At 45.7% G+C, this 13166-nt stretch overlaps 1 protein-coding gene across 5 annotated transcripts in view; it reads left to right on the top strand.

Annotated features, from left to right (window-relative positions):
- SGCE (sarcoglycan epsilon) overlaps positions 1 to 12023 on the top strand; it is a 51903-nt gene extending 39880 nt beyond the window's left edge. For 2 of the 5 annotated variants that reach the window (XM_074195346.1, XM_074195343.1), the window contains 5 exons: positions 859 to 1070; positions 1862 to 1888; positions 2609 to 2797; positions 7946 to 8039; positions 11735 to 12022. In XM_074195346.1, the coding sequence (XP_074051447.1) occupies positions 859 to 1070; positions 1862 to 1888; positions 2609 to 2797; positions 7946 to 8039; positions 11735 to 11785 (573 nt within the window). In that variant the 3' untranslated portion in view covers positions 11786 to 12022. Of the gene's footprint in view, positions 1 to 858; positions 1071 to 1861; positions 1889 to 2608; positions 2798 to 7945; positions 8040 to 11734 lie in introns of all 5 variants that reach the window. The other 3 variants (XM_074195345.1, XM_074195347.1, XM_074195344.1) reach the window with 3 other exon arrangements.
- The last annotated feature ends 1143 nt before the right edge of the window (positions 12024 to 13166 follow it).

Raw genomic sequence — 13166 nt, 5'->3', positions numbered from 1 at the left:
CTAGCACCCCTGGAGAGGCAGTCATATGGGGAAGAGTGCTAGGCCTGGGTTCAGACTCTGCCTCAGAGATCACTTTCCTCATTTGTCAAATTTGTCTACAAATGCTGCAGCCCTCACCTCTCAGGGCTCTGCCAGGACAAGGTCAGACAGGAGACATTTCTTGGGATAATAGAATCCAAGTTTATTGTAAAAGAATTCGAAATGGGCTATGTCTTTAGCTGTTTGATCCTAGGAAGGAGTGCTGCCAGTGCAACAGACTTCAGGAACAAATCCTCTTCCTCTCCCTGCCTTTAGCTGGCTCATGATTAGTGTCACTACTCAGCTCCAGGTGTGTCATGGAGGATTGGGAAGCATGGTGGAGAATCCTTTCTGTTTAGGTTTTTACCTAGTCTGAAGGCTGTAGTAAAGCTATGTTAGAACCCAGGGTTAGAGCCCAGGATCGCCAAGGTGTGGGTTCTGACTATCTCGGGGATCCCAGATGAGCTCACCTCAGTTCTTCCTCCCCTTCCAGGATCACATCTTTGTCTGTGGGGGGGGGGGGCAAGCAGGCTACTGGTCCACATATGGCCTGGGCATCAAGAGTTCAGGGTCTTATTACAAGTGGAATAGGACTCTTCATTTCCTGGTTGTCTTGTTTGCTGTTTCTGGATAAATGGAAGGTGGTGGCAACCAGGTGGCCACCCTGGATGCAATCCCCCTCTGACTCTCCATTTTCCCAGCTGTGAAATGGGGTTGCTGTAAGGCTTCCATGAGATAACAAATACAAAGTACTCTACAAAGAGAGCCATTACAGGCTCTGATAGCACCCATGGCTCCTGGTGGCTAATCTGTGTGTTGCCATTTTCTTTCTTGTGTCAGGTTGACAAAACGAAACAAGTGTCCACCTACCAGGAGGTGATTTGTGGAGAGGGGATTCTGCCTGATGGTGGCGAGTACAGGCCTCCTCCGGACTCGCTGAAGAGCAGAGACTACTATTCGGACTTCCTCATCACGCTGGCCGTGCCCTCAGCTGTAGCGCTGGTGCTCTTTTTGGTCCTTGCCTACATCATGTGCTGCCGCCGTGAAGGCGTGTGAGTACTTCAGCACTCTACTATGGAATGAATGGTGGCGTCTTCTCAGCTCACAACACACCAGCTCACACTAAAAAGGAGCTTCTGTAGACCATAAAATTCTTGATAAACCAGTGGAAACTATTTTTCCTCTTAAACATGTCTTAAACTCACTTTGAGACCCTCTTAAATGGAGGTAGGAGGTCTAATAGCAGGAATAAGGCAACCCCTTCGGTATCAGCTAGGTCCCAAGAATGTTCCAACTCTAATTCTGGTTTAGACTGAAACCTAGTGACCCACTTGCGAGAGGTGCAGAGAGCAGATGCTATTCTTGGGCCTCTGCTGGCATGGTGGACACCAAGTAGATGCTTCAGCTGGACCAGAAGTGAGAGTTGGATCAGACTTGGAATTCTTGGCCACAGTGGAGTGTGCAGACCATCTGAAACCCCAGCATTGGTCAGGGGTGATCTGGCCGGAGGGCCAAGCCTTTGTTCTCCAGCCCAGAGGCTAGAAAGTAGACCCAGGAGGCCAGAGGAATAAGGAAGGGAGCCAACGAGCAGCACCGCCCCCTCTCTCCATCCTTCACATCATCTGTTCCATCCCATCACCAACTTTCTTGGTTTCAGCCCGAAGCTTTTTTTTTCTTTCTCCATGTGTGTCTCTCACCAGTCCTGGCTCTTTGTTCATGCTCATCTAGGGCCTGGCCGTGCTTTGCAGCATCTCCACCTCATGTTGACCACCATCAGCACATAGTTCTGATGTTCCAAATATCAATGCTATGATTTAATTCATACATTTTGTTTTGTTTCTAGGGAAAAGAGAAACATGTACACCCCAGAGTAAGTGTCTTCTTTCCTGCTGTTTTTGTTCCCATTGACTTCCCATCTCTCCGTAGTCCTTCACGCTTCATCCATGTGTGTCAGGCGCTTGTTCCATTTATCTGGCCCATGATTTATTTCCAAAATGCGAGAGCTGCTTTTTAAATAGTTAGATCTTGGAGGGGCAGGAAATTCACACTAAAAAGGGCATGGAAGTGAATGTGTAGCTAATTAAACTGAAAATACTCCTACTGCACAGTTGTATAAAGAATGAAGAGAAGACCAGCTTTCTGATGCAAAGACTTCCCCCAAATCTATAGCCAGAGTCTACCCACAAAGGGATATTCTGCATATCCTTGAGATGCCCCCCACCCACCCAGGAAGGAAGGAAGGATCTGGGTAAAAATGGTAGTTAGGGTGAGAATTCCAACCAACATGGAAGGGGGTGCACTTCCTGGTGAGGAGATTTCTAATCTGATACTCTGCACACACTATTTGTTTAGTTTAATGAAACAATCCTTGATTTCAAGATTAGTCAAATAATTATTTTAAATTTCTTCCAACTATGTAAAATTTTATGCTAAAGATGTTTCCTATTTCAGAGGTAGAGTCTAGCAAGTCTGAAAACGCAATAACCGGTGTTTTTATTTGGAGAGAACTGTTTTCCCATAACTTTTCAGACATTCCTGTCTGGAGGAGCCGTTGACTCTTAATGACTCTTGTTTCTTCCTTCTGACCTAGCATCCAACTGGTCCATCACAGTGCTATTCAGAAATCCACGAAAGAGCTGCGGGATATGTCCAAGAACAGAGAAATCGCTTGGCCACTATCTACACTGCCTGTGTTCCACCCAGTCACTGGGGAGATCATCCCCCCGCTGAACACGGATAGTTATGACAATACCAGCATGCCATTGATGCAGGCCCAACCGTAAGTATTGCCGCAACAGCTTGGATCGGTGGCTGCAGGGTCTTTCTTAAGACCCTCCTGGGCTACCAGGGAAAGAATGAGGATTGTCAAGGTCTTTAGAGTGGGGTGACCATGGGACCCCAAAGCAGGACGAGGCACTTCAGAGAAGAGCATGTCTCATTATAGTGTTTGCTGCCACTCAAGACCTTGGGTACTCTGCATTGCTGAGGTGGTGCAAGATTTGTCACATCTGCCCAGAATTCAGGTTGTGGAACTGAGCTAGAGGGATCTCAAAGACACCAGTGGCCTCAAACTCTGGGGAGATCATCATTTGAACTTCCCTTTAGCTTAAATGCTTGTAGGTCAGTCTTGATAGGCTCTGCTTAGACATACTGTCTCTTCTTCTCCTCAGTTCCTGACTAATGCAGTCAACAGCCTTCATCAGCCTCAACCAGCCCCTGGCCAGAAAGGTAGCCATGCTCATCTCCTTATTCAGCCTTTTCTTTGCATTTAGCTTCTCTTGGCAAGAGAGAATTCTCCTTTGCCATCCTTTTTCTCCCCCCACCCCTTTCCTCTCTTCTCTCTTTCTTTCTTTGAGGCAGTCAGGGTTAAGTGACTTGCCAGGGTCACACAGCTAATAGATATCAATTGTCCAAGTCCAGATCTGAACTCAAGTTCTCCTGACTCTGGGGTCAGTGCTCTATCCACTGCTTCATCTAACTGTCCCTTCCATCATTTTCTTTCTTTTTCCATCTGCCCCATTAACCAGATAAGTAGGCATCAGTCTTAACCCCAACATGGGTCAAAGAGGGTACAGGGCTGGCAGGTTACAGCAGCAGCAGCAGCAGGTTTGTACCTTTGGCCATTAGGAGCTTTTTGTCCAGGCTGACCTCATTCATTTCCCTGCTCCCTGGACCATATCTTTGAGGCAGCTGAATATTCCTAAATTTGTTGAACACTTTTAATGATTTTACAAAATCTCCGCAATATGATTTGAGCCTCCCAACTTGGGCCTTGGTTGGGAAGGGGTGGCTGGGGTCAGGGAGCTGTCCTCTATGTCTTCCCTTCCCTGTGCTGCCATACTCTGCTATGCTACAGATTCCTGGAAACAGGTTCTTGAAGGGAATTGTATTTTCTCATTGAAACAATGTGGCAAATGAAAAGTTTGTCTTGTCCAAGGATTGGGCCTCAAATGAAGGAAGAACTTGAAGCAAAGATACATTGAGGAGCCCCAGGAATCAAGGCAACAGCAGCTCTGTGTTCAAGGGTGGGATTCCAGAGATGGGAAGGACTTGTGAGAGGTCAGTCTCCTAAGTCCTTTGGGAAAATAAGAGTCTGTTCCTTGCCTCGGGTCATAAAGCTAGCTGGTGGCAGAGCAGGGACTGGCATTCCCATCTCCTACAGCTAGTCATCAGCCTTCTCTCCTCTTAACATATGGCCAAACTGCTCCCTGAAGGCCCCAGGAGTTTGAGCCATCTCAAAGCTAAGATGTCAGGCAGGGTAGCACCACCAGCTCACTGAAAGAGGCCCTGAGAAGTAAGGGTCCTTGGGACTTGAACCTGTGTGAGGTTTGCACTTGGAACAGGGGCTTGGGCTCTGTGAGCATATTCAGAAACCGAAGGGGCAAAGTGTGTGTTTGGAGATGGCTTATGCTTCCCACATGTTAGAGGGGGCAGTAATTTGTATGTTGTAAGTATTCCTTTGTTTAAAAGAAAAAAAAGACATGGGGTGGATGCCAAGATATCATAGAATGTCCATCCAGGGAGCAAAAAGCCCAGGAGTTGATACTTGGGAGATGGAAGACTTGCTCATGGTCACATGACAAATCCCTCCTATGACAGCTTTTATTTAATATTAACCTTGTTTGCCATTTCATACATTAAACATCTGAGGAGGCAGGTTAGATCCTCCACTGACTTGCTCTCCTGCCACCCTCTTTTGATAAATGGGCACTACAGAATCTTTCCATTCAGAAGACCTCACACACAGGGGTGAGAGGCCAAGAGATCTGAGGTCTCTTATTTGATTTCTTTTGTTTGGGTTAGTCCCTTTCCCATCCCAAGCACTCACCCCCAGGAGTCTTCACTGAGTACAGTAAATCACAAAAACAGTCACTTTGGAATAAAAAAGGTCCCTCCTTGACCTAGATAATGGTAGGCCAAGTGGGTCCTGCTTGAAGAAACCAGGGAACAAGAAGGCAAAGGGAGTGAGGGCAGTAGCTAAGAGAAACATTAAGGGAAGTTATTCTCAATTGACCGTCTCACTCCGGGACACTCCTTTGATGTGGTAGCAGCAGATTCCCTGTCCTGCCACCCTCCACCAATTCTGGCGAGTACACGCTGGCTGATGGCAAGAGTAGAAGGTAGCATGAGTTGTGCTGAATGAGGGAAAGCTGCCTACAATGACAAGGCTTTGTGGATGTTTAGCAGTCGAACCTACCAACCAACAGCCTCCCACGAAGAGTGACAAAGAACCCGGGTTTGTGGTACATGTCTGAAAAAGCCTTTTTGGCCCAGTCTGAATACTCAGTGGATGAGGAAGCATATTTGTTTTGGGTTTTGTTTTTTTGGTATTTCATGTCTACTTGACCACACATTTTCATGTCTATCTGAAAACAATGTTTTTACTTTTCAGAATTTTTTTTTAAGGTTTTTGCAAGGCAAATGGGGTTAAGTGGCTTGCCCAAAGCCACACAGCTAGGTAATTATTAAGTGTCTGAGGTCGAATTTGAATTCAGGTCCCCCTGACTCCAGAGTTGGTGCTGTATCCATTGTGCCACCTAGCCGCCCCTAATTTTACTTTTCTTGATAGATATTATTTGTTTTGGGCAATCATGTATTTACAACAGGGTTCTGAATCATTTTGTGTCATGGACTTGTCTATCTGTTGAAGTCTCATTATCATATTCTTAAAAGCACAAATTGAATATAGTGGATTGCAAAGGAAAACCAACTGTATTGACAAAAAAATGCAATTTTGACATCTCAAGTTCACAAACCTTCCTGAAATCTATTTGTGACCACAAGGCTTCTCAATTCATAGTGGCTGTTCTTTGTGATGTAAGACAGAGGCAGAGTAGCAGAACACTTTGGGAGTTGGAGAGAAAGGCCATCTTTTAAAGAAAATCCATGCCAAAAGGTCAAGGCTTTCCATTCCCTCTCCCTTACCCTCTTTTGCAGGAATCATTCATTGATTCTTTGAGGAAGAGGAGGCTGACTTGGATGACCCTACATCTGATGGTTACTGACCCACATCACAACATGCTTCAGACTGGGCTAGGGTTTGGATGACTTATGGAGGTTTGTTTGGGGGTACCAGTGCAGTGAAGGAGCCAGCACAAAATGCTTAGTGGGATTTAGGTTCTTTGGGTTCAGGCTTTTCACTGGTAGTGGATTTATTTGGCACTTTCATGAGTCAGAGAAAAGAAACAGACAACTTTTTAAACTTGTCTTCGTGTTTCCTTAACTCTTAAAACTCAGCTAAATTTCAAGTTTTCCAAATTTTAAAATGCTGTGTTTCTGAAAGTCAATTCAGGGGGCAGCTAGGTGGTGCAGTGGATAGAACACTGGCCCTAGAGACAGGAAGACCTGAATTCAAATCTGGCCTCAGACATTTAATAATAATTGCCTAGCTGTTGACCTTGAGCAAGTCATGTAACCCCATTGCCTTGAAAAAAAACAAAAAAAAAGTCAATTCAGTTTGTGACTTTGTAATGAGGGGCATGTAATGACTGTAATGGAGCATGAGCCACCCTATCCTATTACTTAAGATGATGTCTCCACCCAAAGGAGACCAGAGACCTGCTTTCTGGACAGTTGCAACCCCGGGGAATGAGGAATGGCTTTTGGCCTCCCAGCCCAGCAGCAGTTGGGTGAAATATGGTCCTAAACTTGGTGGGCCCAGCACCTTAAAAGAACTGAGCTGAGTTGGGTCTCCTCCCCTCCCCCCTCCCCTTAGTCACTGAACCCCTCAGGATGCCTGAGGGTGGAGGGGACAGGCTGGCTTTAGAAGAGAGGGTCAGAGCCAAGCCATTGGAAGAATCAAAATAGATTGAGGAGCTGTGATCAGCAATGGAGGTCATGGAAAAGTCTCTTTCCAGTTAGAATTGCCAGTCAAGCAAATCTGGCCAGAATAATTCCCACATGTTTTTAATGCCAGATTGTTGAAGCCTTTCTTTTGGAATGATTGAATACAATGAGTTTCATTTAGTTCTATTCCTTGGATTTGGGTTGAGATTTTTTATTTGTTTTTTCACTATCAGGTGCATCAAATAGGGAGATGAGGAAACTTCTTCATTCTCTGTGTCCCTTCTGTCATTTTTCTGAGTGGATGAGTGTGTGTGCCTCTTTCCAGAGCTCTTCACTGTCCAGGTGGTCCCCCCTGGCCTTGTCCTCTTCACTCACATACAAACACTCCCACTGCTGTGGTCTCTCCCCCAAGGCTCCTCATTTGAGGCACATCATGGTGGGGGTAGTTAATAGTTCAAAAACCATCACTTAGGAGCCCCAGCGATATGTTTCTGTAGTAGCCAACCCAAAGACTCTTTAGTTCAAAGGAAAAAAAAATATGATTAAACAACAAAACGAGCTAGAGACAAGAACTCTGCACAGATTGATTTCATTGATTTTCCAGCCACCCAGTCAGCCTATTGTTTTCTGGGTATGACTCCTCATCTCCCATCTCCATGAATTTCCTTTACCTTTACTTCTTAGGTTCCCTAGCTTCATTCAAATCTAGCTGCTATCCTCTGGAAGACTTAGCTCCAGAACCTGATAGTTTTGCCTGCTAGGAAAACACAGTTCTCTCCCCTCCCCAGTGTTCTCCCTCTAACCCTTTCCAGTTCCTTTTTGCAGGTTGCCTTTCTTCTTCAGCATGTAAGCTCCTTGAGGGCAAAGACTGCTGTTATTTGTATCCCAGTGCTTAGCATAGTACCTAGTACTTAGAAGATGTGGTATACTTGTCTCCTCTTTCCACAGTTGATGTTGTAGATGGGGAGGTGGGGGAGGTAGATTTGGATAGGCCTTCAATTCACTGAATCAAAGTCCTCAGTCCTTGGATCAGCTCTGCTATTTAAAAGATGTGTGGTTCTTTTAGCTTTTTTTTTTTAAATGCAATATAATCTGTCTACAGAAACCTGCAGTTTCACTCTAAGATTTTCATTGTTTCTAGGAACCTGCCACATCAGACACAGATTCCACAGCAGCAGGCAGCTGGTGAGTACCGCCAGTGTCTGCAAATGATACCAGTTCCCAAGGCACATCAGGTCAGGGCCATTTGCTAAGCAAAGTGTACTTTGACCCAAGGAGTGGAGGGCGGGAATTAGTTCATCATTGACCTGCCTGGGGCTGAGGGGATGATTGCTTTGTAAATTCAGGGTATGAGCATGTGACTTGGATGGTTCCATGCAGCCTAGGCCCTCCAAGCTGATTGATCTGGGGGGGGAGGGTGGGGGTTAGGCTCTGCCCTTCCCAGATTCCTTCCGTACTTAATTGGGGGATAGGATTCCAGATCTCACTGCAGCCAAACCGCTGGGGGCCTGTCATGGGCACAGCACCTTTGAGCATCCTCCCTGGGGCATCTTCCTGACAGAGCTAGTCTGCAATGAGAGGGGCTTGCAAAGCTGGGCCTGATGTCACCTGATTTCCTTCCTGGTCATTTTTTTTCTTGGCAGTGCCACCCTTTAGACCTTTCTCTGATGAGATGGTAGCTTCTCCTCGATTTTGTCTGAGTCATGGGTGGTACCCTGGTGCCTGCTTGCTGAGGACAAGACAGGTCACTCTCCCACACAGATCAGTTTATTCAGACTGTTTGCTAGCTAAGGGGTCTCCAAGAGCACCCTCAGCCATGGTCTGTCTGTCCTGGGTCCCATGGATCTACCTGGGGCTGTGGCTGTCCAGCTTTCCTGGACCTGGCTGGAGCTGTGCCTTAAGGGGGAGGGAGAGGAGGAGAGCCTTGGCCCTAGGCTGATCACAGGGCGGTCCTGGCTGTTCAGGCTGCTGAGCCAGCAATTTGAAAAATAACTTTTACCATGTTTGGTTTTTTAATTTAAAATCCATCTTCTCTGTTACTGCTTTCGGGGCTTTAAGGAGAATTTCGTATGACAACTTTTCAAAGATTTGAGGCAAGTATTATGAAATCATTGTTCAGATATTAATCCGAGAGGGATGAGAAGGTTGTGAAGTCCAAGGCAGGGTGACTGTTCCTTGCCAGGTAAATGTCAGTTCCTAAGGCACCTCATATCCCCAGCAGGAGGAGCCCCATGCCACAGGCAGAGTCCCCCAGTGGCTACTTCCATCATATTCTTTCTGATGTTAAAAAATCGAACATAGTCATCTCCCAAAAGCTAAGCGGCTTGCCTGAAGTTTAGACTGTGTAATATTGAAAGAAAAGATGTCTCCATTCAGTTCAATAACTCTCATTTTATCCCTTTGGAGGAGGGAGTGCAAGAGTTGTTGTCCCCATTCTACAGATGAGGAAACTGAGGACTTGAACTTAAGTCTTCCTAATTCCAAACCCAACCCTATCCTTGATGCTGCCTCTCTGTCTTGCATTGTGAGTCATCCTGTAGTCAGATGATGAGGGTAAGATGTCTTGGGAGCATCACAAGACAAGGCAACAGTCAAATGGGTGAGCCATGGATGGACAGGGGCAACAGAGAGAGCTTCTGGTGGGGAAGGGGGAGCTAAACTCCTTTTACAAAGGAGATTTATTGGGGCCTCACTCAGCAACTCTGTGATCTCTGTGTTTCAGTTGTGGAAAGTGGGGCAAACAGATGTTATGTGACTTGTTCTAGAGTAAGTCCACCTAGCTGTCTCTAAGGAGGAGAGCTTGGGTAGAGCTCTGAAGGAGGTCCAAGACTGTGGGAGCCAGAGAGGAAGAGAGAGAGAGAGAGGTTTGGGCAAAGATATGGAAATTGGAGCTAGGCATCACTCCCAGGCAGGGTGGTGATCTCAAGGCACCGGGGGGCCTGTAGATGCCTGTACACCACTTGAGAACCCCCATCTCTTCTAAAATTTTTGCACCAGAACAAATATCCACTTCTCTAATCGTTCAAATTTGATCTGGCTTTTTTCTTTGGGAAAACAATGATGATCCTGGCCAACAGGCAATCCCAAATTCCAACCCTTAAGTCTAATTCCAACTTCTCAGTGGATCACCAGCTTTCATTCTAGACACAGAGCTTTTTGTCTCAATTTCTCCAAGGGCCTTACAGTCCTGTAGGGAGAATGGGTGGGCAACAGTGATGCTAGTCCTGGTTGGTCTCTGCCAGAAACCCAACCACCTCATGGTGCCAGCCCCAGGCCCTCAAGTAGGTAGTTGCCTCTGGGGCTCCAGCCTGCAAGGGGGTGCCAGATGGGCAGTCTTTTCTCTCCCTAATGGAACCCATCCTAGGCCCCCTTGGCAGAAGCTCCACCCAACAGGCTAACAACTTTCCACTCTCATCAGGCATCTCTAGCCTTGTGACCAGTCATATATCTCTTAGACCATCTTTTATTCCCCCTTCTCTTCTCTTTCTTGGTTGGAGATGCCTGGTTTCCTTCCCTTGTCCACTATGCACTTCCCCATGTTTTAACATGCACCACAGTCACATAATCCCAGTGCATCACAAGGACAGCATAGAAACTTTTTTTCAGAGAGTTTGGGTCCTTAAAGCAGCATCTGTGTCCCAGTCTGGCCCAACCAGCTCTGCATCACCCTTGGGGCAGGAGACACTCTTTACCCCTCTATTTTTCCTGAGATGTAGACAAAGCTCTTTTGAATGATCATAGATCTCATTTAGGAAACTCTGGAATGATGTGGAATGTCTTGCAGTCAACAGTAATAATAATGATTGGGAGTGATCATGATAAATAGCATTTTATTTAATAGCTGGGACCTGAGTGCTGTTTTGATCATCCTATACAGATGGAAAAACTGAGGCAGAGCTTTAGTGACTTGCCTAGGGTCACAGAGCTGACAATCACAATGTCACTTTCAAACAAAAGTATCGGGGGACACCCCTCTCCCATTGGGACTGGCTGTGGGGTGTCCTCCATGACAGTGACGAGTGATGGATCTTGGCTAATGAGTGGCTCCCTTTTTGTGTTTCACGTCATGAAACAAACAACTGGGAGGGATTCTGACAAAAGCCTTGGAGAGAAACTTGAAGTGGTGTTTTATCGACTGGATCAAATGGTCATTTTATGTGTAACACAACAAGCATTTACTGGTGAACTGTCACTGTACAGATGTGGCAGCTAGAGACCTGTTCCCTTCTTGGACTTTCATCGAGGCTGCCTTCCATGACTCGTGTGGAGAAGTACAAATAGATGTGTTGGTCACTAGTTAGAGGTATTTTTTTCAGCTACCTTTCATTGGTCACAATAAGGCCCAGGATTTTTTCCAGGCCTTTAGAATTGTTTTGTCAGATGCTTGGGAGTTAGGCCTTTAATGTCCACCCCACAATGAAGGGCCAACACTGTGCCAGGCACCTGGGGTTCAAAGATAAAAAGGAGGCACACCTCTAGGGAGCTTCATATGCTCTTGGGGAGATAATAAATCGTGTGTGTGTGTGTGTGTGTGTTCTATGTAAATAGAGCAGAGTTTTCTGAGCTCTGACCATGGGTTTCAGAGGCTGTGATCGGGGGGGGGGGGGGGTTAGCAGATGTGGGCTTGAATCCTGGCACCTCCACATAGTACCCACATGACTTTACAGACTAAGTTTCCTCATCTGTAAAATGGGTGGAGGGTGGGGGACTTCTCCAGAGACACCATAATGAACGACAAACTTGTGAAACTGCTCAGATGGGAGGTTTGGGGGCTTGGGGGTGGGGTGGGGAAGTATTGCTCTTATAATTTGTCTTTTCCCTTTGAGCCAAAGATAGAAAAATAACAGGAATTAAATATTGGTGCCTACCGAGGAGTGGCAATGGGCTGTTCCTGAAACTACCAATGTCACGATGCATCTTTGTCTTCCAGGTAAATGGTATCCCTGAAGAGAGGAAACTGACTGAAGCGATGGATTTGTGATTGGAGTGCGTGCCCATCTTCTCATTGTACTTACGTTTTCATCCAAAGGACGCATGAGCTTTGCTGGTGGATAGTGTGCATGCCCACTATGTCCTGAGAATAACGACCATTTAACTAATGGGCTGTATTTTTTTTGTACTTTGGACATTTTTGACAATTTGTATGACATTGATGACTTTATATTTGCTACATTAAAGGTGATCTTTAAAATAAACTTATTAACAAAGATAAAATGTCCTGTTACTTATGTTCATTTCAGCTGGAATTACATGTGGGATCCAGAAGGTAAGAAAGGACACCAAGAAACTAAAACCCAAAGTTGGCATGGATGCCTCCACTTCTTGACCTCATTTTCTTCTCAGTCCCTTAAAATTTGGCTTCTCATGAATAATCCAACTGAAAACCATTCTCTTCAGAGTCCCCAGTGACTGGAAGTTGACCATTACTGCTGAGTCCTGATGATTTCCAAGGTTCTAGGTGGTGGGTTAGAACAGATGGGATACCTCTTCCAACTTAATAATAGTCAAAAGAAGAACATTGTGCTAAATGTTTTACAAATATTACATTAATTCTCACAACAACCAAGGATGGTAGGTGCTATTATCTCCACTTTACAGATGAGGAAATGGAGGCAGTGATGAGTCTAGTTTATCATGGTTGAATGAAGAGACTTGGGAAAGAATGGTTTTAAAAGATATCTGTGAATTGGATTTCAAAACCATGGTTTTACAGAGTAGATGTGTAACAAGAAAATTTAACCAACTCTTTACAACACTTTAGGGAGGATGCTGGAGGCCCCTCCTGGGAAAAGAGGGTCTTAATCTGGGAGGCACCTGCAAGCCTAGATGGATGAAGCCACATAAATCCTTGGGGAGAGGCCTGTTCTGGAGGTCACTACTGGTCCTGCCCAGAGAGAGAAGACACTAACTAGAGAAAAGAACAGAGATGGATCATAGACAAGAGAGAATTCTTTCTTCCTTGGTTCTTGAAGAGAACTATATCAGGAAGGTGCTGTCATGACTTGCAAGTAACTTGGATTTAAGAGGGGGGTGCTGTGCAAAGTCGAGAGCCTCTCTTTTTTGCCTCCAGAGCCATCAGATCTAGTTGTCAGACAAGGATCAGGACTGAGTCCTAGAGGCAGTGAGAGACAATGCCCATTCCATGATTAAGGCTAGTAAGAAATGAGCAAAGAATGACCTTGCCTCTTTTACCCAGTCTAAAAAATAAAAAAAAAATTGACCTGGGAGGGAAAGATCTTCAGGGTTCCTGGTCCAAATGGTAACTGCTATCTACATTCACCCTGAGCCCAGAGACCCTGTGGGCTTGGCCTTTGACCTATTGGGTTTAAGGCATGATTCTTATGAAAGAAGCTTTGAATCTC

This window comes from Macrotis lagotis, chromosome 7 (assembly GCF_037893015.1).
Source record: "Macrotis lagotis isolate mMagLag1 chromosome 7, bilby.v1.9.chrom.fasta, whole genome shotgun sequence".
Classification (NCBI taxonomy): domain Eukaryota; kingdom Metazoa; phylum Chordata; class Mammalia; order Peramelemorphia; family Peramelidae; genus Macrotis; species Macrotis lagotis.
Note: the sequence above shows the minus strand (reverse complement) of the source record. Positions and strands in the feature narration are given on the sequence as shown.